The sequence below is a fragment of the Athene noctua genome, chromosome 1 (genome assembly GCF_965140245.1).
Source record: "Athene noctua chromosome 1, bAthNoc1.hap1.1, whole genome shotgun sequence".
Classification (NCBI taxonomy): domain Eukaryota; kingdom Metazoa; phylum Chordata; class Aves; order Strigiformes; family Strigidae; genus Athene; species Athene noctua.
In genome coordinates, this window is record NC_134037.1 from 133,220,353 (window position 1) to 133,246,626 (window position 26,274).

The 26,274-nt window shown below is 41.1% G+C and overlaps 1 protein-coding gene across 2 annotated transcripts; it reads left to right on the forward strand.

Annotated features, from left to right (window-relative positions):
- The first annotated feature begins 57 nt into the window (after window positions 1–57).
- Window positions 58–25,841, forward strand: GDAP2 (ganglioside induced differentiation associated protein 2). Of its 2 annotated transcripts, XM_074896828.1 has the most exons (15): window positions 58–170; window positions 815–910; window positions 1,778–2,021; window positions 3,552–3,691; window positions 7,822–7,975; window positions 9,526–9,614; window positions 12,030–12,106; window positions 13,173–13,332; window positions 15,377–15,527; window positions 16,395–16,471; window positions 17,815–17,891; window positions 18,456–18,595; window positions 19,194–19,248; window positions 24,031–24,174; window positions 25,078–25,841. In XM_074896828.1, exons 3-15 carry the CDS (start codon window positions 1,846–1,848, stop codon window positions 25,123–25,125), a joined length of 1,488 nt encoding a protein of 495 aa, XP_074752929.1. In that variant the 5' UTR covers window positions 58–170; window positions 815–910; window positions 1,778–1,845; the 3' UTR covers window positions 25,126–25,841. The 2 variants fall into 2 exon arrangements, with proteins under 2 accessions (XP_074752929.1, XP_074752938.1); XM_074896837.1 differs by lacking the exon at window positions 815–910.
- Window positions 25,842–26,274: the final 433 nt, after the last annotated feature.

Here is a 26,274-nt window from a genome sequence, read left to right on the forward strand (position 1 = left end):
TACCGGAAGTGAGTTGTGAAGTCGGAGTCAGGAATCGGGGCGGAAGGGGCGGGGACATTCCCGGAGGCGGAAGTGCGCGGCGGCCGCTCCGCTTTTCTGGGTGATGTCGCCAAACCGGCGCCGACCGAGACCCTCCGGGCGGGCGGGGCTGGCGGCGGCGCGGCCTGCCCGTGAGTTTCTGCGCAGTCGTTCCGGGGGAGAGGCCGCTGTTAATGTTGCCGGTGGTTCCGCGCTAATAGGAGCCGGATGGAGGCGGTGGGGAGGGCTGCTAACCGCTCGCCGGGCTCGGTCCCGGCGGCGCAGGTTACCCGGGTGCGGGCGGTGGGTTGCAGGAGGTGGGACAGATAGGGTCCTTCTCCCAGGAAGGAGCGCGGTTCCACGCTCGGGGGCCTCGACCCTCGCTTGCAGCGCTTTGTTCCCCATTCCGGGCCTGTCATCCTCGCGGGGGCGGCCTCTGCCGCGGGAGGCCCCCGGCCAGCAAATGGCGGGGGGGGGTGTATCCAGGAGGAGCTTCAGTACCCTTCTCGTTGTCTGCCGGCCACTTATTCTCGAACTTAAGTCCCTGGTTTTGGCAGCTCATCAGAGGGAAGATGCCGTTATACATGAGTTTTTGGTTGGAGCTACTCTAACTGCTCTTGCCTTACTGTTTGTTGCTTTTCTGCTAGCTCTTAATAGCAAAATTCTTAGTTAGATGTTCTTGTAGCCATCTTTGTCCTAGTATCGACCTTTATTTATTACCCTTTAGTTTGTGTTTGGCTCTTGGTTGGGTTTTTTTTTTCTAGATAATGTATATACTTTGTAATTCATGTTTCAGAGTCACTGCTTGTGGATGGTATCTTTTCAAAATTATTATGAACCTATGAAAAGGGTAAAATAGGAGGTCTGTATGCAGCAAACTGAAGTTACTTATGTGAGTACGTTTGTGCTAGCTTAACTTACTAGTATAGTCTAGTAGTTACAGTGAAAATGTAGCCTAAGTGTTATCTGCTGGCAATTGAAAAGTATGTTGTGACAAATTTGAGCCTTAATCTAGTACCCAGTGTCATCTCAGCCTTTTTTTTTAAAAAAAAAAAAAAAAGGTTATATGGCAGAGGTCAGTCTAAGTTTGTGGGGCTACCATTCAAATTTTTTACTTTTCTGGCTTTCTTGTAAAACCTGTTTGAGTGAAGGAACTTTGTGCTGAAGTCACCTTTGTGTTGCTTCAGAATTTACTGAACTGCAAGAGCTGTATGATTTAAGGGGAGGGAGGATGTTTTCATTGGTTTGTTTGTAAGGGGTTTTTTGCATTTAGGGTTTTTAGGGTTGTGGCAATTTGAGAGGTTGTGTATTTTCTTTTGGTTTGGTTTTAGGGTTTTTTTTTTTGAAGTATGACCCAGGGCTAGACCAAAATCTGAAGGAATACGTTATACCCTGCTACAAACTTGATTTTTGTTTAGATAGAGAAAGAATAATTTTCAGAAAGACTAAGGTCCTTTCTATGCTTGGGAATTTGTTTTCAGCATTTTCAAAATGCAAGATCACAAACCAGCTGGACCAATTTAATAGAGAAGGTGTTTTCATCTTGCACTATTGGAAAAGGCTTGTCTTACTGCAAGTATTTGCATTGTCTTTTTGCATACAGATAACAAAACAGAAAGAGGGAGCGGTTGAATTGGAAATCTGTTTTTCTGTTTTCTGCTAGCTGTAATTGCACTGCAGCCTTGTGAAAGGTCTGGCTCCACAGGAATCACTTTTAGTGAACAGCTGGTGACTTGGTTTGATTTTTCTTCCTTTAAAGCACCTGGAAGACTCCAGTGAGAATTGGAGTGGGACAACTTAGCAGAGGAAAACAGTTGTTTCCATTCCATGGATCCCTTGGGTGCTCCTTCCCAATTTGTGGATATTGAGAGCCTGCCAGGCTGGTCTGATGCCTGTGAGGCTAAGCAGCTGGACTCTCACCAAAATCCTCTTGAAAAAGCTCAAGCTGATGTTAGATCACCGTTTCCATACAGGAAAGACATCAATGCAAAGATAATCTTATGGTAAGTTCCACATGGCTCTGGTGTGTTTGTCATCAACTCTTCATTTACTGCAGAAGCTGGTTGCCTCATATAATGATCACTACTGTAGAATAAAGCCTTTAAAACCTCTTTTCTTGAATCAAACATTACAGATTTGGGAAGAAAATAATCTTTTTGTTCACTGTAAATCTGCATGTCTGAGACTTACCTCCACTATAGGTTATAAATTGCATGTCCAAAGGCATTCCTTGATACAGCAAACTGGAGATGTGCTTCATCCTGTTGTACTGTATGCTTAATATCAAAAGGTAATTGGGCTCTCTAAAAATTTTTAAAATTGGGTCAAAAATGTATGTGCTGTCTACTAGCTTTTTTTCTTTCTTCACTGGCTTTATTCTGCTTTCACTTTCCTGGTTTGGATCCGTATTTCTTTCGTGTGGTTCTGTGGCTTTCTTTGGGCTCTTCCCATGGCCCCTCCCCTCTGTGTTCTGCCTCTATGATTTTCTACCAAAATCTATTGATAGAGTACAGTGTGCTCAGATGAACTTACTCCATCACTTCTTCTTTCCTGTAACTCAGATACTTGAACCTGCTCTCTAGATGAGTAACTCTTTGTTAATCAGTGTGAAGAGAGAAGCATTTCTCAGGGACGTGGATTCAGGGATCAGTCGAACCTCTTTCTGGTTTAATACATGCAGGAAATGGGACTGTTCATAGATTTTCTGAACCTGATTAAATAAAGAAAGAGAGAAGTAAAAGGTTAAACATCTTTTATGACTTGGGCTTGGGTGTAATAAACGTGTGCAGTTTCAACTGTTGTTTGAATCTCTACCCATGCATGGGAATCTTTACTTCCCTTCCTATGCTCTTTAATTCCAAAATCTCTAATGGCTGCTGCTATAACAAAAGGCAGGTCAAGAGTTCTGCTGCTCCATTGCCTCTTACCCATCTCTGCTTTTTTTATCTTCTGCATGTCTGATTCTTGAACATGATCAAATTGCGGGTTCACAATTTTGAAACAAAAGCAACGAAAACATGTCTAGCTGCAGTGTCACTCTAGATCCTCAGGAGTCTGAGGAAGAGCAGTAGCAGTAATGTGCCCTGGATAGTGTGTACGCAAACCAAAAAAAGTACATTGTTGAAGTTTTGAAAGTAATATACCACAAGGACTGTCCTCTTATTTTCAAGAGAGAATACGTGTTTTTTTGGAACACATCACACTCCCATGATTTTAGCATGCTGCTTTGCATATTCTGCTAGTTAAACAGCTCTACGTACAACTACAACACTGTCTTTTCTACATACCTCACTAAGTTACTGTTGAGGCTGGAAGTTTTTAAGGAAATGACAGGTTGCATGTGATCTTTCTTCGTCAGTTAGAGGCAAAGGATGATTCTGCATGGTGAACATGTCAGGGTATGCTGTGCTGTGTGGGAAGTGTTAATGCTTTTTCCTTTAACTTGGCATTTCTTCGCTTGTCAGCACTTACTTGAGAGTATCCTGCTTAGTCTTACATTTAGCCTGCAATAGACTGTTTCCTTGTTTCCTCAGGAAAGGAGACGTAGCATTATTGAACTGCACAGCTATAGTAAATACCAGTAATGAGTCTCTCACTGATAAGAATCCAGTATCTGAAAGTATATTCACGCACGCTGGGCCTGACCTGAGGGATGAACTCCAGAAGCTCAAAGGTAGGTGACTGGAAATGTTTTTATCCTATTGAAATCTGCCCTTGCATAGTACAGAGCATCAGGATTTGGGCATAAACTAAAATCAAGGCATAGCACTTTTTTTTTTGCCCCCAAACATCTGGTGTTAATGTGAAATAAATGGAGGAAACGCATGCCAATCTAGTCTCTTCTCCTTTTGTCATTCAGGAAATGATCATTGAAAATCTATGGCAGGTATTCAAGTTGCTGAGCCCTTACTTTGTGGTACAATAATTCCCATTGTTATCTGAAGCCACTTAGAGGAGTTAGCTCATCAGAGCTTTTACTCAAGGGGCCAGTCTTACGTTTTCAGAGTTTGCACTTATCTTGTTCAGTGTGTATACACTGTGGAAGACAGGAACTGAAGTTCACCATCGCAGGAATTAAGTGGGTTCTAATACCCAACCCACTTTGTGTATCCTCTTTCAGGCTATTAATATATACACGCAGCCTTTCAGGAAACTGTTAATAATAGATGAGTTGATAAAAGACTGCATGTCTAAATAAAGTCTTAGTGACTCCTTAAATTGTTCAGTTATTTGCCTCTTCTACACAACAAAAGGCTTTCTAATAAAGTTACAAGACCATCCCTAATGGAAGGCTATTCTGGAAATGGATGAGATTGCTTTACCTAGATTTTTTATTGACAGGGTTTATGGCTGATTTACATTTAAATAAATTAACATGCATTTAAATAAATTTACAAATGCTCAGCTTTATTTCCAGTCCTTGTTAGATGAAGACTTTCCTTATTTTGCCTGTGAAGAACAAAGAGTTTATAGTTATCCGAGGTATACAGAAGTCTGATATAGTTTACGCTTAATTCACATTTCTAATGACTATGGTACTGAGCTGAATTTAGAGACCCAAACGGTCCTTGAGTAGTACTGCTCACTTTCTTGGGTAACAGCTCTATCTCCTTATGTAGTAACAAAACAGAAAAGCCGTGATATTTCTTATACGAACTCTCAGTAGCTTAAACTACAACTGAATACACATCCCCTGTTTTTATAAAATCATATTTTGCTGATTTAGCTTGCTTTTTGTAACCTGGAAGTAAAACAGGAGGAAGAATAACCATTTTGTAGGACAGGGAAAAGTCAGTGTGTCCTTCAGGTAGAAACAATTGTTAAAATACAGCAGATGTGACAGGATGGTTAGGGAAACTGCTGTGTACACGAGAACTCTTTATAAAATAAACTCGTTTGTGGGCTGTGAGGTGGGAAGAGAGGGACAACGTTTCGAGGAGTCCTAAAATTTGAGATCTGTCAGCTCTGTAGGAAGTTATTTGTAAAAGTTGGGCTTGGCTTCTTAAATTTCCATTTATCATGCTGAGTTGTGTAACTTTGCATCCTCACCCCTGTGATAACACTGACGTCTTCTCTCTAATGCATTCTGCAGGTTCATGACTCCCTGTATGTGACAGTTTCATTTTAATGTTGTGTCAAGAGCTTTTCAGAAATCAGTTCTTCAGTGACACTCTACTGCGTGTTGCATGGGGGAGGGAAGAGAGGCTGGGTTACAGCTTTGGCTTTTGTGCACCCTTTCTGTATTTGTAGCAGAAGTGGAAGGGAGCTTAGTTAAGAAATTAATTTATGATTTTTTTTTTTGTCATCTCTGCCTCCTTTTTCCACTCCTTCCCATTTAACTTTGAACCTTCTTCATAGGAGAATGTTCTTGGGAAGAAGTGAAAATGTATGGTCTTTGCTATAAAGCGGTAAAATGGGTGCAGTGGTGATTTTTAGTTAGTCCTCTCCTGCTTTATTCCTACTGCTTGGTATATATTCCATAGACTCCAAGAAAAATCATGATCTTAAAGCATGTGACATGCTGACCTATCAGAGGCCGGTACTTTCTTTAAAATCTCAGCTGACTTGTGCGTTCCTGGGAACGGAGTGTAGAACACTACAGCTGAGGGTCCACGCTTGCAAATGAAGTGCTATTGATATATGCTGGCCTATCAACACATACTTGTTGAAGTCTAATAAAGACCTTCTGTAACAGCAATGCATAGTAGTCTTCCAAATCCAGTGAGACTTTTTCTTTGCTGCATACTTCTATATGGAGGGTTCAGACTTTTCCATTTTAAATTTGGAGAGAAGCTGTTCTAATGTTTGAAATATCATCTGATAAAAAAATAAGATCTTTTCTTTGTTCCTAGTTTTGCTATCAGCCTTGACCTGTGCAGCTCACTCAGCTAGCTCACCTCACAGTCTATCTTAAAACAGGAATAATATTCACTGCTCTATTTTAGTTTTATAAATTTTATAGCAATCTCCAGGCAGAAGGCATTGGGAAGTACCAAGTGTGATGTAAGTGTAGTTAGAGATTACTGATGCTACATCTGGTTGTCTGAATTTTTTAGCTGCCCTACTGAATTCACGACTATATCTCAGTTAAACTTGCTTTGTTCTTTTTCACAAGACAGTTTTTCCTATAGGCCTTTGCTTGCTTTTTTCAAGTTGCGTGACTTGGATGGGCCACAAAGGAACAATAGTAACTTGATGTCTGATATAATGTTTTGATTTTAGCTTCTACTTTTTCCATATTGTGCTTATTTAGTTTCTTTCTTCAGCTGAGGGGCCTTAGAGGATGTGCAGTACTTCAAAGGAGCATGCTCAGTTTCAGTATACTGTTTTATTACTTCTGATTAGCCCAGAAGAAACAAGGTGGAGGTCTATAGAAGATAGTGTTTATTGGATAAAAATGATTACAAGATGTTGACTTAAAGGCAGCATCTTGTTGCTATTATAAAGACATGCTCAAAGTTTTGAGTGAGACAGATTCTCAACCTGGGATGTCTCTTGACATAAAATGTGCTTTCATGCATGCTGATAGCCTGCCTGAGCACCACGAGGAACAGAGTGGAGTGGGAGAGGTGAACGCTCCGATTCAGTGGGCAGCTTTGTGACTGACTGAAGCCAAGCTACTGCAGTGCTGCTGCCAGAAAGGTGGTTGCACCAGCTTGTTCAGGCCCCATTCCTTTTTGTGGGCACTAGCAACCTATAAGATCAGGTTGAAAGCTAATCCAGTGAAAAGATTAGTTTTCAGCCAGATCGGAAAGCAGAAGTGGAGCTGTACAAGCAGAAGGAAGAAGGTGGAAAATACTTGTCTTTGAGGGTAGGGAAAGACTAGGAGTACTTCTTCAGCTGTCCAGAACTGGAGTGGACTAGATTTGGGTGAAGGGGAGATTTAGCAGACTTTTCCAGGTGCCAAAGAAAAATCTCGACTTCAAACACGGTAGCTTTTCCTGGATTTTTCATTATCAAAAAGACGTTGACTGAAGGGAATAGAGAGGATGTCATCAAGGGTACTGACAAACTGATTTCCCTTGGAAAAATTACAGGAAGTATGAGTAACTTGCAGGAGATCGCCAAAGAGCAGTCAAAACCAAAAAGAGATAAAGAAGTAAAGTATGCTAGCATGCAGTAAATGTATGTACATATATACATCCAGAGTATGTAACTGGAGGGTGCTATGAATGGAACAATGAAACGTGTTGCTTGAACTTCCTTGCCTTAAGACTAGACATCTAGTCTATCAAGAAAGTATGATGTCTTCTGGACGTGAAGAAACTTGCAAAACAAAGCAAGCTACCTTGTTCTGGGAGCATAGATGAAACAAGTGCTTGATCTATTAATTTTTAATAGCTTTTCCAACAGCTGGTGGGTTTGATTAAGGAGACTTGTAGTCCTTTTATTCAAAAAGCAATATCCCCAAACCAGGTTGTTAAATTCAGAAGGACTTTTTATCATTGGCTATGTAGCGTATTTGTGCGTCAGTTCTTTGCGCATTGCTAGATCATGTCTCCCTTTGGCTCTATGTGTAGCATAGCAAGCACTGCAATTAAGACAGCATTTCTAGAAATTCCTGGTTTGTCCTTCTACGCGTAGTTTTAAAATTGAGAGGAATAAGCACAGCTCACACCTCAACCTAAGTGATACTAAGCAGCTGTTACAAGATAGAATGCTATCCTTAATATTTGACGTCTGAAATACTGACTTCTGTGTATGAAGTGGAGTTGTCTGACTCTGGAGGAAGTCAAGGGCTTGAATGCTTCTAACTTTCTTATCATAACATTGGCATTTGTCCTTGTATTTCTTTTTTTTCAGGGTGCAGGACTGGCGAGGCTAAACTCACCAAAGGTTTTAATTTGGCTGCACGTTTCATCATTCACACAGTGGGACCCAAATACAAAAGCCGGTATCGCACAGCAGCCGAGAGTTCTCTGTACAGCTGTTACCGAAATGTCCTGCAGCTTGCAAAGTAAGCACACGACAGCTTACATCAGGGTTTGCCACCCATGGCACATACTCGGGTCTGTGCAGAGGCCAAATGGCTGTGAATATCTTCTCATGTATACTGGATTTGGTTAAGGATGTGAGCATGTCAGTGGCTTCATGGTATACTTCATGCCTTATCTGCGTTGTGGTGTAGATAAAATGCTCAGAGAGAAATGTGAGCTGGTTCATGTACTGAAAGGGCGTAGCTAGAGCTGTGCAGCATTTGGGTACTCTGAGGAGAAGGAGCACTAATAATTGCATTGGGTTCTGTGCTGTGAAAAGCTTTAAATGAGCTTGCTTTCAAGCAGCAACTTCATGTGTCTCTGCAGCCACATGGACATACCCACAGGCAGATCTGGCTGCTCTATCAGTTCATGTATTTGACCTCTGCCTTTGCACAACAGCCATCTCAAATTCTGTGTCGGGGTGCAAGGTTATTTCTAAACCCACAGCTGCTGCGGATGAGTTTGCAGTTTTTCCTCTTTCATCTGTGGTATTTTCTACTTCCTCTTAGCTAACAGGTTTTTTCTTTCTATTTTTCTGTGTTCTTTTGTGTATTCTGATGTTCTTTTATGATGGCTCTGGTAATCGTAGCAGTCACAAGAAATAACCTGAGCAAGAGCCATATCAGAAAAATATACTTTAATAGGGTATGAGTGTCAGAAAATACTATGTTAGGGTTGGAAAGATCAGTTCTTCCAAGGCTGGACTCTGCGTTACAGTGCAATATTAACATTTTCATAATCACAATTACAGCTAAGGTTTCTAGTATGTGCCAGTTTTGTTCTGCCTCAGAAGCAACAAGCAAAGTCAGGCCTGGATTAAATCATATTAAAAACAACTTAAAAATTCTAATAATTCTGCTTACTGAATGCCTTTCAGTCAATCTGTTCTCTAGAGTAACTTTTGATACTTGTGAAATTGTCTACCAACTCTGAGCTTGCTCAAACTCCTCTGATGACTGTTGGCAATGCCTCCACTTTTCTAAAAATGTGGCTCTGGAAGCATCTCGCCGATCTTAAAGTATGTATCACTCCATGTCAATGATTGTCTAATCATACCTATGATCGAGACACCTCAGTCTGTGTCCAGACCTTAACAAAACAGGTGATAGATTAGGTGGAGGAACAGGAGAATGTTTGCAATGAAGAGCACCTTATTTTCCCCTCCTTCTCCTCACTGTCAGTCCTATACAGGAAGGAAAGTATTTTGGAAAGGATTGCAGGGAACTTGGGGGAAGAACTTCTTTATTCAGGATATGAGAAGCTGCAGGAACAGCATAGCTGAGGTAGAAGGAGAAATCTTAGAACAAACACAAGAGGAAACTGGAATCATTAATGGTTTCCTCCTTCTTCTCCACTTAATGGCGGTATGTATATATCTTGCCAAGAAAGAATCCTTCTGAAAAAACCTGGAAGAGGGTTGCTGCTGCATGAAGATGGGAAAAAAAGTACTGGTGTTACCTACTGTACTGACAGTCATTTGTTCTCATCTGACCACCTATTCATTTGTTCCTTCTTTTCTGAATTTCAGGGAACAGGCAATGTGCTCTGTAGGATTTTGTGTAATTAACTCTCTGAAAAGATGCTACCCATTGGAAGATGCAACCCACATAGCACTGCGTAAGTTTGTGGGAAAGTGACGTAAACCGGATGTATTCATCAGATCACTCACTTCTGGCTAACTGCTGTTGATATGAGGAAATCTTTTTTTAGGGGGCTGTAGTTTGTTAGAGGCTGTAAAAAGGCAAGGCCTTTCATGGTTGATCAGGAAATGGAGGATAAAAACAAATCAACCTTTCTCTGTTGTGAGATCATCAGTAGATATCCGTGGGAATCTGTGCTGGAACTTGCAGTCTTCAGTAAATTAGTAACCTGGAAAAGAGGCTGAACAGTGAGGTGAGAAAGTTTGCTGGTAATAGAAAATTGTTCAGAATAGCAAAGATAGGCCTTACTGTTGAATAGCTGTAGATGGACCTTAAGCAACAGAGTGATACTTGTGAAATTGCCTAGCAACTCTGAGCTTGCTCAAATTCTTCTGCCATTCTTCTGCCATTTTAGTGTCATCAGCGTATCACATAGTAAAGTGATATTCTTCCCCCACTGACTCACTCCTATATGCTTCTGCCTTCACATGCAAAATTATGGGCTCATCCTAGGGAACAGAATTGAAAGTTTTATGATAGTTCCATGAAAACAACAGCTCAGTGCGGTTCAAAACAACAAGCTGGGTAACAGACAAGAAAATTAAGAATCTTATCCTATAAATCTGTGTTTTGTCCATCTTTTAAAACTGCACATTCAGAAAGAATATAGTAGAACTACGAATTGAGGAGACCAATAAGAACAGGAAAAGTCAAGAAAAAGCTAAATAAGCTAAAGTCTTTTTCAAACTGGAATATGCTAAACTTGAAGGGAGTGTGGTAGATGTCTATAAACTCATGAGTGGCATGGAAATGGTGAATAGGAATCAGCTGTTCACTGCCTCCCAAAATAAGAACCTTCAAACAATGCCAGTATGAATTGGGCTCAGAACAAACACAGGGAAATTGTTCTTATAGCAGTATTTGTTATATGAAGCTTCTTAACAAAAAACATTGTAGATGCTAAAAGTTTTCAAACTTGTTTGCATTCAAGATTAAATTATATATTAAAGAAAAAAATGAAGGCTACTAAAAACAAATCAGAAAATTTCCTAGGCTAAAAATACTTAAAGAATAGAAAAGTGCTCAGAGAATAATATTATATACGTGCCTGGTTCCCACATTTCCACTTTCTCTTTTGACTTTTTCTATTGGCCTGTTTCTGTCTACTTTATAACACCATCACCCAGTCCCTGGACCTTCCTGCATGGTGCTGCTTTGCAAAGGGAAGGTGTGGTTTTTCTTTTTGCTGTGCAAGCTGACTAGAGAAATCTTTTTTATCCTCTGTTTAGCAGAGGTGCTGACACTGGAGAAACTGATTAGTCTGTTGTTTTCTCTCCTATCTGCCTGCTGAGTGAGAAATCTAAAAACATCTGCTCACATTAAGTTCAGAAAACTGTTTGCTGTGGAGCTGCACAACTGCATTTGTCCAATAAAGTAGTGTTGCAGGTCAACCCAATTACGTGTGAATTTCTGTACAGGAAGTATTTGAAAACAGATTTTTTTTTTTTTCCTCTGCTGTTTCTTGAACTCATGCTAATTTAGTCTCTGTGGAGGAAACTTCTTTCTTTTTATTGCTCTCTTCTGTTGTCTCTGTAGGCCTATATGCTACTTGTTAAAATATTACTAGACCAACCTGTTTGTTTGGACACTTTCTCTCTTGGCATCCTGATAGGGATAGGAAAGCTCTCGAAAATCCTGATATGCCAAGGTTATTGCAGCTCAAGGACCTCATTTATACCAGCGTATGTCTGACTGGGAGCTTGATTACAAAACAATATTTTTCCATCAGCTGCAAATGCCTGGAAACTTGACTCTGTCCCTGGATCATACTAAAGCTTTGGGGGAGTCAGAAAAAAAAAAGTAATAGAGGAAAAAGTCTCTCAAGATTTACAAACATAATTTTTATATGCCTCTTTGGCATAGCTGACCCCAGAGGTTTTGTGTGGCTCACTCTGTCTTGTACCAGCTTCTGCTGTAGCTTGTCATCTTGCTTTCCTGATAACTTGGGGCACAATGACTTATTCTAGGAATGTCTGTTTTGGCAGTTTGCACAAGGCTCTGTAAAGGAAGGATTTGGCTTGATTTTTGCAGGGCCATAGAATGACATTCTGGAGACTGAGGAATACCTAGTAAGCTAAAATCAGGAAGAGACTTTCTCTCTTTATATCTCTCAAGTAAGCAGCAGGAGAGAGTGGAGATGAAACTTCCAATATGGCCAAAGACCCACCTGGTGTGTTAAACTACCACTTAATCCACACTTGTGTACAACCTATGGAGCTATTTTGTATGAGGAGAGAGATGTGTCTCTATTCTGCACTTGACTTCCTCACTTGTAGTTGTGTGTGTGAATTTCTCCTCCTGTTTTGCTAACTGCATTTAATCTTCCTTGCAGGCACAGTTAGAAGGTTCCTGGAGATTCACGGAGCGACTCTGGAGAAGGTGGTGTTTGCAGTCTCCGAGCTTGAAGAGGTATCTCCTTGATATTCATTCCACCAAAATTCATGAGCGTGTTTGATTTCCTCTGCAGCAGTATTAACTCCTGCACTGTAGAGCTGGATTTGGATTTCCCCTTCAAATCACGTAGGCTTTTGGTCCCATAGCATCCTTCTCTCTCCTACTAGCATAGAATCTTTTCCAGTGCTGTTTATGCAGTCACTGTGGACATGTTCAGGATCTGTGCCCTCCTGGCTTATGTGTTTGAACCATGAACAAGAACTAGTACTAGCAGTTAGAGCACGCAGTTGTGCTGGATGATATCTGCCAGCCGGAAAAGAAATTCCTCATACAAAATTTCCTCCTTAGACAATACTGCTTCCCTTGTGCTTTCAAAGGGTCGCCTTAGCATGCCCACAGATCACCTGCAAACGTCTTAAACATTGCTTGCTGACTTGTTGAGATAAGCTTGGCATTTAATGATCTGTGTTCAGACAGATGCTAGCAGTTTGAATATCTCTTGTATATGGGTCTCTCTAATGGCAGTTCCTGGGCAGAACACCCACACTGTGTTTAGGTTCTGTGGCATCTGGGTGAGGAAAATAACTGACTCAGGGGTTCTAAAACTGCTGATGAATTGGAGGAGTATAAAGCATTAACTGTTCAGTAAAGATTTTCACTATTTTCCTCCATGTGGGGAGGGTTTCTCTTGGCCAGTTGTTGCTTTTTCTTTTTTCCCAGTCAGCTCACTAAAGGTGATCTGTGTAGTGGTACATTTTAATACAAGCAGCCCTTGCTGAATCTGTCATCCATGCCTATTGGAACTTTATTACAAAGCTAAAGTATCTGCAATCTACCTGAGTTCATTCAGGTTAAAGCAGAGTCCTCTCAAGGTCATTTGCCAGCGTAACAAAAAAAAAAAAGTTAAATTTTATCAAGGTTATCTGCCTTTATTGCTAGGTAACAGCCCAAAATAAGTCCTTGAGGGAAGTGGTACTTTGCATCCAAACCACCAAGAAGGTTCCTGCTACAAGGGCAGGTCTTACTTAACTGAAAAGCAAGGATGCGTGATAGACTCTTCACGCATTTTTCTTATTTGTAGGCCACTTACCAGAAGTTGCTGCCTCTGTATTTTCCAAGATCGTTGGAAGAAGAGATACAATCCTTGCCTTACCTCCCTGCAGATATTGGCAATGCAGAAGGGGAGCCTGTAGTACCAGAGCGGCAGATCAGGATTACTGAAAAGCCAGGTGTTCCAGATGGTGAGTTCTTAACTGAACTTTGGAATAAGTATTTCTCTGTGAAAGTCGATGCAAAACCAGAGAAGGCACATGGGAAAGCAGAGAGGTGTTTTCCTACCCCACCTCACCTAAGGCAGGCTGTCATGAAAACAGTTGGCAAGCTGCCTCATTGGCTTCATGTGTTTTCACAGCAGTAACTTCTGCTTTCTGCCTGGTTGTGTAGTGCTGTGGTTAGAGGATGTGTTAGGGGTGGTGTTCTGTCTTTATCTTTCTTGCAGGGAGAATTAGGGTAGTTCATTCCCTTAGCAAATTTTCTCCCTAAGTGATTAGGACCTTTGCAGGTTTTTTGCAGAATGTTATGCAGCCCCTACCTTAAAAAGACATTATTGTTAATGGTCTATCTTATATGTTGAAGTGTCACTTATATATTAGCAAATGTTGTATCACGGTAGGTTTTTGTTGATACAATATGTGCATCAGACTAGTAGATGGTCACTGAAAACTAGCAGAAACTCCTTAAAAGATAGAACTAGATCAGCCCAGAGATCAGTGTTTGGGAAATGGCTGTCTAAGCTCAGTGAAAGAAGTCTGTAAAGAGGTTGCCTAGATATCATAGTTGAGGAGGTGATACGTATGGCAAAACAATTGATTATATAGGTGGGCACAGCTGGCACATTCTGCCTTATTTATTAAGCAGTGCTGTAAAAGTTTTGAATGCCTTCAGGTGAAGCCTTAAACCATTAACAGCAGATAACTTGGAATGGGTTTCAAAGGTTTTTGACTTTTGCAGGGCCAGTTGGGATAGGGCTGAATACGAAGTGAGGGTGCAGACAACTTAATTTTCCTGCTCACAGTTTTATTACCTGATGCCCTGTCCACACTGCTGATTTAGAGCAGTATTTGCAGCTGATCAGTGTGAGGCATTCAACCCCTCACTAATAATTTGTGAAATTACTGGGTTTGCATATGTAGGAGCAAATGGGTGTAGTGGAATCCTACACTTCAGTCCCATTGCTGCTACGGCTTGTCATGCTAAGGCTGGGAAACTCAGTTCCCATCCACATTGCCCAGGGAAGTAGTGCTAGAAGCCTTAGCACAATGTTCCTTGGTGACATCAAGTTCAGTGGGGCATTCTGGTATTGTCACCAGCCAGCAAGCCTGTGCTGTTATATTCATCACACAGTTATGTTGTAAACAATGCTATAAAAATAATGAAACTCAGTTTACATCCAGCTCTACAGCATCTGTTCAGGCAGTGTCAATGATATGAAAGTGACCCCTTCAATACAGCTTCTAAACTGAATAAAGCAGCAGCATCTGTCCCTCTGCATACTTATATTTCCTCCTGTGACAAGTAGGACAACTGTAAAGCCCAAGTCCCTCTCTCCAGACCTTGCTTTTTGAGAGAGTTAACTGCTATCCCTTTGTTACAAGGTGATGGCTAGGACTTGCCCACTTAGTTTCCAGGCAAACCAACATCTTAAGTGAGTCTGTAGTTATCAATTCCATGCCATAATCTGTCAGTGGTACTGGTGAGATATCAAAGCCACATCATGGTACATGGTACTTGTTTAGTCTGGAGAAGAGGAGGCTGAGGAGAGACCTCTGCAACCTTCTCTCAGGGAGTTGTAAAGGGTGATGAGAACTGGGGATGAGTCTCTTGAACCAAGGAACAAGCAATAGGACAAGAGGGAATGGCCTCAAGCTGTGCCAGGGCAGGGTCAGAGTGGCTCTTAGGAAGTATTTCTTTGCAGAAGGGGTTGTTGGGCGTTGGAATGGGCTGCCCAGGGCAGGGGGGGAGTCCCCATCCCTGGAGGGGTTGAAGAGTCGGGTTGACCCAGCACTGAGGGATCTGGTGGAGTTGAGAACGGTCAGCGTGAGGTTAATGGTTGGACTGGATGATCTTCAAGGTCTTTTCCAACCGAGATGATTCAATGGTAGTTTTTTGTGTTAGTCTGTAGCATGACGACTGGGTTGGCTCACTGAGGTGTACAGCAATTCATCAGCAGCATTGCTGTCTTGAGCACAGCTTGAACGTTTTACATGACCTTTGTTTCTACTGCAGATGCTTCAGATGAAGAGGGTCTGGAGGCAGATTTGTCTTTCATTGGTTCTCATGCTTTTGCCCGCATGGAGGGAGACGTTGATAAACAGAGACGCCTCATCCTTCAGGGACAGTTATCAGAGGCAGCACTGCAAAAACAGCATCAGAGGAAGTGAGAATTTCCTTGTCTGTGTGAATGTTTTGTTAGCTGTTCAGAGGACCAACCATTATGATTATTTCTGTTATCTGTAAAGCCTAATCTTCTGGCAAGGAAATACAGATAAAGCCTGGTTCCCTCTGGATTGCTGTGGTAGCCTCTTTGCCTGAAGGGAGAAGGGGCAGGAGGAGGAAGAGGGAAGTTGTGATGAACCCACCAGCATACCCAGTGCCTTATCTTTTTGCCACAAGATGTCACTGTTTTGTCACTGCTTTTTTGTGGTGGGGTCATCTGCTTTCAGTACTGCCCACTTCTGAGGCTCTAAGCAGATAGCAAAAGGTTTTTTTTTCTGTCTTTCAAAGGAGAAAGACAAATACTTTTTTCCTCACCCTCCCTGCCCCTGGAGTCCTCTTGCAGCATGTTGTTCGGCTTGGCTTGACAGATGAGGCACTCAGTTGTTCACTGTGCGAAGAGGGGAAAAAAAATCCATAGGTGACACTGCTGCACAGTTGTGTTTGACTTCTAGACTTTTTAAATAATCTTTTTTCTATTTTTTTAAACAGTGACACTGAGGTATTCAAATGGAAAAAAACTCAGATCTTTTCAGCCCAAATGCAATGCCACTATAGTTACTAGTTGGTGCATATTCATTGCTCTAGTGAAAATCACTAGGTATGTAACTGAGACACTCAAATCTCTTTCTTTTTTCCCCAACGCTTCTTTCATTAACAGCTTGATACTTCGTCCATAGATCGGAAAACTACACCATTAGAGAGCGGGCTTAGTCAGAGTTTTTGTCCTTCCTTTCCCATATACCTCTTCAGGCTTCTAGTGCTAATCCAAAAGGGAATTAGATCTGACCAGATGTTTTTAACTTTCTAGTTATAATCGCTGGCTGTGTCAAGCAAGAGCTGAAGACCTCTCTGATATTGCTTCTCTTAAAGCCTTGTACCAGACAGGTAAGTTCAGGGTACCAATGACTGATGTATATTGTCTTAAAGTAAAGATATAAAATAAAAATACAATATTTTCTTCGGACGTGAGTAGACAGTGAGTCATGTTAATAAGCCTGGCCAAGAACTAGGCAACATCTCTGCAGTAAAGCAGAAATTCTCTCAGTTGACTTTGGGATTTTACCACACAGTCTTTCAGACTGCTCTGCTTTAACAATCTGAGGATAAATGCATATGCTGAATTATCTGTAGTTTTAGATGTAAATCATTACTGTTAAATTAAGCCAATGCATATGAGACAATTCAGGCCAAAAGAACGACCATCTCGATCCTTTTGTTACAAAATGAATGTTGCTTTCAGATGATTAATGTAGACAATAAGCAGTTACCAAAGCAAATTTTAATACAGCTTTCCTGAACAAAATGGATTGCTTTATTTCCCTCAGGTTAGATAGGTGTTGCCTTCCTCTGTATGTGTCTCCTCTTACTAATGGCCAAGCACCCTGGGCAGCAGCACATCGTGCAGCCTTGAGTTCGGTAGACTGGAGATTAGGGAGAGAACAACCCAGTGAAGAGTTCAGTGGAATGTAATATCTGTGAGATCCTTGCAGCCTGGGAAGCACAGATGGGAAACCTGTGCTTTTCGGTTCACTTTTACTTTCTAGGTAGCATCATACTCAGCCATAAAAACTACTTGTAGTCCCAGTGGCTTATTGCTGCTTTGCACCATGACAGGCAAGTGGTTGAGCTCTCAAAAGCATAGCAGTGTTTCTGCAGAGAAAATCCTTTCAGCACTTTGGCTGATATCTTTGGCCTCCTGAAAATCCAGATACTTACCTTCATCTTTGTGCAAACACCAAGACTGTGTGATACCTTCTTCTCAGTAGCTACGATTTGAAATTCTTTTTTTGCCTTAGACCAGGTGCTGTGAGCTGAGTTCCCTAAGGCATGCTCTGGGAATCTGTGCATTGGATTTCAGAGTTTAGTTTCTAGGAAGAAGCTTGTTCTGGTGGTAGAACTGCAAGTGAAAGCTGGTTGGTTGGGGTTTTTTTTAAATAAAACACCATGTTATTACTTGATATTTAGGAAACATGGAGTACACATGCAACATAAAATTGCAGTCTTAAGGCTTAAGTTTCTCGAATGCAATGCATCCTTTGGGGGATCAGGATAGGTACTGGTATATCGAGAACAGTAACTCTGAGTGTATTTCCTCTCTCATGAAGATGGAAACCAGAGGTGCTGCAAAAATTGAGCTGTGGCTGGTTCTCCCTGGTTTGAAAGAGACCAACTCCAGAACCTGGCATGACTGAGAGAAGTTTAAAGACTTTTTTTTTTTTCTTTTGTAGGTGTAGATAACTGTGGCCGCACAGTGATGGTGGTGGTTGGAAGGAATATCCCCGTAACATTGATAGACATGGAAAAGGTAAGGCTTTGTAAAACTATAGTTGTGTAGGTTGAATATGAATGTTCAGGATGTAAGAGTCTGATTATAAGGGTAATTCAGTCTTAATACCATTTTCTGTAGAAGACTTAAGAGATTAAATAGAAACTATTTTTATAGGCAGATAAAAACTTTTCCTTATAAAGCTTTATGTGTGTTGAGGTGGCTTTTTTCAAGGAGGAACTAGAGTATTTTTACAAAAATGGGCCTAACATGGACTCCTTTCTCTTATCAAGAAGGGAGATTTTTGCCTTGCTTCTACAAGTGCCAAGACATGAAGAGGGAAGTGTAAAGTGTCAAATTATTTTTTCACAGAAGCAGCAAGAATTAATCTCTTGTCTGTGAGGTCACTAGACAAAAAAAGACATAAATTATTGCAGTCAAGTTGAAAACATGGAATGTTCACTTTACTTTTGTAGCTGAAACATAATGCCGCCCAGCCTCATGATTCCCAATTTGTGAATGAATTAAAGGAAGCCTATTAAGATGTAATGCAACTGTGAAAGAGTTCTTTGCAAATATAAACTTCATTTCTTTCCATCTCAGGCTCTTCTGTATTTCATCCATGTTATGGACCATATTGCAGTGAAAGAATATGTCCTGGTGTACTTCCATACACTCACAAATGATTACAATCAACTAGACTCTAATTTCTTGAAGAAACTCTATGATGTTGTTGATGCCAAGTGAGTGTCAATAGGAGAAGAATCCCTTTTGGTCTTCCTCTGTGCTAAAGTGTTTGTCATTCCCTATATCTTGTTTCCCATTTATTTGTGAGGAGTGTTGCTGTGACAAAGACATAAATAAATAACAAAGGCAAGAGGAAGGAAAATGTGTTTTATTTCCTTCTCAAAATCATCTATTAAACCGGGAAGTTCTGCCTTCAGCAGTCTCCCTTCTGGAGGTGTTAGAGGGGCATACTTAGTGTATTGTCTGTCTGTATCCAGAGGTGGAGCTTCTGGAGCCTGGCTTTGTTAAAACTGTGTTGCTAATTGTGAAGGAGGAGGCTTGGGTAACACTGGCAGTCATACTTTGTCTGTAATTTTCACTGTTGACATAGAAGACTGCAGTCTATGATGTCTTTAGCTGAAAAATAATCATTCTGGGGTTTTGTTTTGGTTTTCCCCTTTACCGTATATTTTTCTGGTATCTGGCCTTGTATTAAATGTAATGTAAAATTACATCATGGACACTTAAGCAAAATGATCTATGTTTTGACAGTTGGGTTGTGTAAGTGATCTTAGTCACTTCTTAAGATTTTTTTTTTGCCTTTCTCTAAACCAGGTACAAGAGGAACTTGAAGGCACTGTATTTTGTTCATCCAACATTTCGTTCAAAGGTGAGATAAATAATACAAAAGAAAAGTATATTTGGGTGATGGCAGAGCAGCATGTAAGACTGTAGTATGAGGAATGTAGAGGTATATAGAAGATTTCCAAAATCAGGCAGTATCTTCTGGATCATTGACAGTCAGAACTTGAAATTCATCCCCATCTTTGATCTAGCTGTAGTCTTCCAACCTTAGTAATAAGCTGAACACCGGTGCAGTGCAGCTGCCTCTGCCCTGTTTTGTCTGTGTTCTTAACAGAGAGAGGTGGAAGCTTTGGATCTTGTTTCTTTCCAAGGGAAACATTTTGTCTTTTTTCCTGCTGTGTGGTTGGCAGAGTGATGGACCATGACCCAAAACTCTGGGAATTTTTTTTCTGTGTAGTTCATTTCCTAGATGTTTCAGATTTTCTTTCCCCACAAGAGGTATTGCATATGGGCTGCATATCACTTAAGAGCTGCCCTGGTTAAGGGCTGAGGGCAGTGTGTCAAGCAGCAATAAGATTAGTCGGGATTATGGAGTGTAGAGTAGCAAAGAAAGATAGGAAGAATGCTTTTGACGGAGCACAGATAAGTCCTGTTAAGCCTTCAGATTAAAAACTGAACTCATCAAGCAGTAAGATATCCTTGGCAGCAACTTTTTGGGGGCAACAGAAGATGGAGCTCGCTCCCTTCTGTACATCATGCACACTACTCATATTGCAGCAGTACAAGTACTTCAGATGAACTAAGTGTCAGCAGTGGCCCTTACTAAAATTTTTGTGTGTCCTGTTAAAACAGAAATGTGATCCTCCATGTTCACATCAGATTAACCTCTGTGTTTATTCTACTTTTTGCTGACATTGATCAAATTTGAGAAAATTATACGCCTGGAAAAAACATCTGTTTGCACATGTTCAGCAAGAATTTCTTTGCTGAACTTCTCAAGACTCCTGAGTCTTGACAGCTGGGACTCCATGAGACTTAGACCTTCCTTGGTTTTATGTAGATGAGACAGAGGCTTCCCAACAGCATAACTTTCAGTTTCTGTCAGGATATTAATTATTCCCGCAGGGTACAGATCTGAGATCCGAGTGCTAGAATTAGAGCTTCCAGCTCTGATGCTCCTGAATAGAACATTACTGAGGTCAAAAAGTTGAGTGGAAAAGTTGAAGCTAGGAAGTACTAGTGTTTCAGATTCTCAGCAGCACTTTCTTCCCCTACTCTCTTCTCAGAGATTTTGGTCAAGAGGGTTTTTTTTGATGGAGAAGAACTCGTGTTCACCAGTCTATTGCAGTGTTCTCTGTCCCTTTTGGAACTGCAGTGGGGCTTGACAGATCTGTGGGGCAAGCAGATAGTTGATGGGAAGCAGGGAGTATGAGAGACAGAGTTCTCTAACTTGCTGGAAAGGGAATTGATTTGTGTCCTATTCTAGCAGTACAGCTGGAGGCAAAAGAGGATGTGTGTCCATGTCTTTCTGCCAAGCCTTTTCTCTAACTGCAAGACAAGTGGGATTGCTGCTGGCTGTTGCAGAGACTATCAGCTTATTGAAACATGATGGGGAACGTGGAGCAGAAAGTTATGGTAGTGAAAGTGATTGCTAAGAGAGAATGTTTTTTCTCTCCCCTCCTCTTTTGGCTGTTTCAGGGCTGTTGGTCCCCATGGAAGATTGATAGCTCAGAAGCCTCGAATATCTTCAGAAATGTTTGGCACATTACTCTTCCTATTTGGAGCACTGACTTTCCTCCCTAGAAGTAGTGGAAAATACCCTGAGTCTCAAGTGCAGGAGGAAGGCTTGTGCATTCATGCAGCTTCCCAAACACATCACCCTTGTACCTATATCTCATTCTTAAATCTCTGATACAAATTGTCCATTTTAAAGCAGTATTGGATCCTGGCACAGTGGATGGCTGCTGTCTGTTAGAGTTGCTTTGCTTATTTCTGGGCTAAAAGCAGTCAGGAGCCTTTTCATTGTGTCTCTTGGAAACTCATGTGCTCCTAGAAAACAAGTATAGTTCTCACTGTGCCTTATGTTGCCAAGTGTGATTCTTTGTTTGGTTTCTAGATACAAAACTGTTTTAAATTATGTACATTCTGAGGATAATCGTCTGTCTAGAATACAAGGGTTTTGGTACACAGGGAAGTGTGTTCAACAGTTACCCTAAAACACAGAGTAACTGAAGCAGGGTGTGCCACTACACAATCCATTTGTGTAGGCTGATCCTGCCTTTATTCATGCTTTGATGTGATTGTTCTTGTGATCTGTGAAGGACTTGATTCTTTTGTTGCTGCTGAAATGTTCTGTTGATGAAATAGCAGCATAGGCAACAGCTGGTTTTTAGGCTGGTGGCAGCCCTTGCTGTATAACTGCTTCACCACTGGCCCTTACATTAAGATGTCCTTGAAGTGCTATCACAAGTACCTTCATACTTTTGCTTGTTACTGCTGTAGCTGCCTATATATAAATAAAGGGCTCTTTGGGGCATTTTTGTGTGAATCCTCACAGCTTCCCTCTTCTGAAAGCTCTCAAAATGAAGCTTTTTAGAGCTTGTGTTCTGAGTTGAAGCATCGGTAGCTGGATCTGAAACCATCTCACACAGAGAAATTCTAGTTTGATAAATTTAGTAACTTGGCTGTGAATCAAGAATGTTTCAAAACTGAAACATGCCTGAATACTCCAGTGAGATACCTGTAATCGTCATAATCTTTGTATTTATCATGAACAATTTTTGTCTTGTTTTTCTGTAGCAGTCATAAATGCAGTTTCTGGAGATCAGATGCCAATATAAAGGTTGCTGCAAATCACTTAGAGCTTTTCATACGCAGGATTTTTCCAACTGTAATAAAATTTCTCAGACTTCAGTAAGTTTCTCTTTGGGGTATGACATAGTGAAGAGAGTTGGTGACACACTTTATCTGTGTTGTGCTGGTTTTTTGAGGGAAAGACTTCTGATACTTTAACACTGTGATTTTTCTAGCTTGGCAGAGTGACTGGTAGCCTTTTATTTGGATTCAGAACTGTAGGACAAGATAAATGAAGGAAAGCTTCAGCAGATGACTGATTTTTCTTTTTTTTTTTTTTTTTTTGACTGCTCTAATATAACTGATTCTGCTTTCAGTGCATTAAGAGGGATTTGATTTAATTTAAAGCTCTATGTCCTCTTACCGCTAAGGAAACAGCTGCTCTTGTATTACTGTTTCTGTAACCTGTGATTATTGAGAATGGAGTTAACAGAAAAGTTTTTTAGAATCATTTCTGCACTCCTCCCTTTTTTTTTTTTTTTCCCTCTGTTGCTGAGTAAGATGTGTCAAACTGCAATGGCTTATGTACTGAGGGAGCGGAGGTTGAAAATAGTGTTTTTCCAATACCAGTTTTTGTGATGGCTGCAAAAATGTCCCCTATTAGGCTTTTATACATTAAACATCCATAGCAATTATGTTTAATGATTGTCACTGCCTTAGAATGCATGCTCCTTTAGTACAGGATTGAGAGGGTATTTTTTACTCATTAAACTGTCATCCAGTGTCACTCATAAGAGGTCTTGTTAGAAGAATATAGTAAATAATGGATGCCAGTAACAATCTGTCTCTATGCTTTCTGCTAATCCTGTCCTTAAAATAATGGTTCTGTCCTCTTCTTTACCTCCTTTTCTCTCTTTCATTGTTCTTCTCATGAAAATATGCTGTTTTGAGGAGGCAGCATAGTTATTCCAGGACAGTTTTTATTTAGGCATCAACAACAATTTTAAATGTTGTATTCAGACAGATCATTTTGATTGACCTAATGTTTTAGCTCGTTTGAAACTCCCACTTTCCTCGAGGCTTTTCTTGTGGTAGTGTCTTTCTGTTAACTTACTGCAGTCAAAGTATAACTGTCAATCATACAATAGTCAAGGTTGGAAGGGACCTTTAGAGGTCATCTGGTCCAGGTCCCCCTGCTTAAGCAGTGTCAGCAAGAGCTGGTTGCCCAGGACCATGTGAGTCATCACTAATATAAGCATTTGTGACCTCTAGAACAGTTTTTTCTTTCACTTCAGTCTGCTTGGAAAAGACTAGATAAGAAAAAAAAAGTAATATGGTACTTAATTATGGAGACGGTGGGCTGAGAAGCAAAAGCTTGTGTAGTCAATCTAAACAGGAATATTTAATAACTTGGAGAAGTATCAATGGTGTCTTACTGGCCTTTGCAAAACAAAAATTCCTTATCCTGTTTACATCCAAAAGAGACAGAGGTGTGAATATTTAAAGTAAAATCTTGTGGAATACGTTGATAAGGCTTATTCTCGTAGAATAACTTGATAAGGCTTTAATAAGAAACGTAGTAAAACAGGACAACACAGCAAACCCAAAGCAGAGAGATTGCATTAGGACCTCTGAACAGCTGGAAGTCTCTCTCTCTCTCCCTCAAATTGCCTTTTCTCTGAAAATTTGAAGGCAAAGGGTTGAAAACGCTTCTGTCAGATATAGAGTCAAATAGGTCACGTTCTGAGCTGGCTAAACTGGAAGTGAAAATGTGCCACTATACGGATGGTTTTTGAAGAAAAATAGCAGAATAGCTGTCACTTTGTACAGTAGAAAGAGACTGGCAGTTGGGGGGGGGGGGTGAGTGTGGAGTCAGAAACCACTAGGTTTAGAGCTCTCAAGACAGTGCTTGCTAGCAGTCAGTGGTGTGTACTTCCTGGCCTTGTTCTGTTACTGCTGTGATTTTGGTGTGTTAAGTTTAACTCAGGCTTGCTTAACTGTGGCATATTACATTGAACTTGAAGGTTTTGAAACGGCACTATCTTAATTTGGTTTTGCTGGGGTTTATTTTCAGGTCTCGGCGTGGTTTTTCACAACCTTTACAGTCTCAGGGCTAAAGGACAAAATCCACTATGTGGAAAGCCTTCAGCAGTTATTCACAGCCATACCCCCGGAACAGATTGATCTCCCCCCATTCGTCCTCGAGTATGATGCCAGGGTAAGTGACTGCATGTGGCAAGCATGAGTCTTTGCTCCTAAGTGGAGTTCTTGTCCTTCCCCAATTCTCCTCTGCAAGAGTTTAAAAGGGACTGACTTCCATATCTTAAGAAAGGGGAGAAGGGGAGGGTTCCTGCAGAATGTAGTTGTTTTTTCTGTGAGTAACAATTTTCTTTAATATTTTTCTTCATTAGTCCAAGTAAGGGCTTGGCTACAAAGCAGACTCCTTTTCCAGTAGAGCAGTCTCCTGTGTGCATAAAAGGCAGACTGTTCAGTCAAGAACTGTAATGTAACACACTAAGAGCCTGTGGACAAGATAAAATTAATGTTGTATACCTGCTGTATACCTTACACTGACTGTAAAAAGAAATACTATCTGTTTCATCTTCCCATGAATCAAGAATGCAGGAAGGCAGGTGGGGAAGCAGTGGGGAAAAATGGGTTATGGAAGGGTGACTTGCCTTTGTGTTGGTCCCTGCTCCTCTTCCCTTCTCCATCCCAGGTCTCTAAGCAAATGGTGGAATGAATGTGGCTTGCATTGGCCAAATCCTCCCAAAGAGGATGTGCTGTAACTACAAAGTAATAGCCAGAGCTCTGTGTCTGCGTAAGCAGCTTTGTCTTGAGTGACTGGCTATGCTGGCACTTGTGGCTTCCTTGCATCACAGCTTTGGCTTAATGGTGAAATTTCAGCCTGCACTTTCTGCTTAGAACAGGGGCAAAACTGCGGCCTGTTTTTGCCTGATCACCAGCACAGTCCTCTCCTGGGTGAGTTGTGGCAGTCGCTGTACTCGTGGAAGACAAAGCCAGGAGTACCTGTTTATTTCCACTTCTGTGTCATCATCCATTGCCCCAAGATGTACTAGAGAAGACTTTTCTTTGACTGCTCATTCTGTTCTCATTGCAGGAAAATGGGCCTTACTATTCTTCTTATCCTCCATCCCCTGACTTGTGATCTCCAGTCCTGCAATGCTGCTGGTTTCCCATGGATCCAATGACCTGATCCCTGCCAAAACCTGTGCATTTGTCCATGTACAGAATTCAGAGAGAGGGTTTTCCTCCCCCAGCTCTGGTATTTTTTTACTGATGAGATATTTTCAAGCACTCAAGCAATCAGAGAACTTTATGCCACTGTGAACCATACAACTATTTCAAATATATTTATCCAATGGAAAAGTTGATTTAAAAATCACTAGATGCATTTTATTTTGTTTTTTTGGGTTTTTTTATTTGAAGTGGTTACATTTATTTCTGAACAGACTTTCTCTTTTCTGGGAAATCCATCAAAAGCACTTGATCATGTTTTTAACTACTACCATTTTCCGGCTCCATTTGTAATACCCATCTCTGACTGGTCTGTAAATATTGTGCAGTACCAGCCTGACACATTGCTCATCATATGGTCTCTGTGTTTCACATCTGATTACTTCAGTCTTGACTCAGCAAAACTATGTGGAATGGGAATGCCATGTCTGCAGACTGAACGAAGCACTACAGCCAAACCAAGATTACTGCAAGACTCCGTACCACAAACGCTAGGTGAGGTAGGAGCCTTGATAAAGTCCCTGTCAGTTTTCATTGGATGATGTGACATGTCAGGATGCCACTACCCTCCCAGTAAGAATAAAATTGAAAAGCATTTGTGGTTTCTTTTCTCTGACTAAAGTTGTTTACCTTCTCCTTTGCCATGGCCAGATGTGTTTGTATGATAAGTGAATGCTATATGCCTGAAGTATGCACAGAGGGGAGGGTGCAACAGTGACTCCAACCCCAACCTCTGGTGGCAGAGATTGTTTCTTAGAGATCCCAGCATCCCTCTTATTTGCTGTTACACTGATGCTCGCTGAGTTTTGAGAGACATGTTACACGTAAGAGCTCAGCCACAGTGTACTTCTGGAACTGGAGGTGAAAAGTTTTTCAGCCTGCCAATGGAAAGCTAAAAGAGGAGGGATAAGGATCCCTTGTAAAACAAATACAGAAGGATGAGATCTCTGGTAGGAAGAATGCCACAACAGTACTGAATATGAAAATGATGGTACATAGATGTTTTCATTCTAGCTGTGTTCCTGCCCTGACTTGTATCTGCTACTCTATTCACCAAACT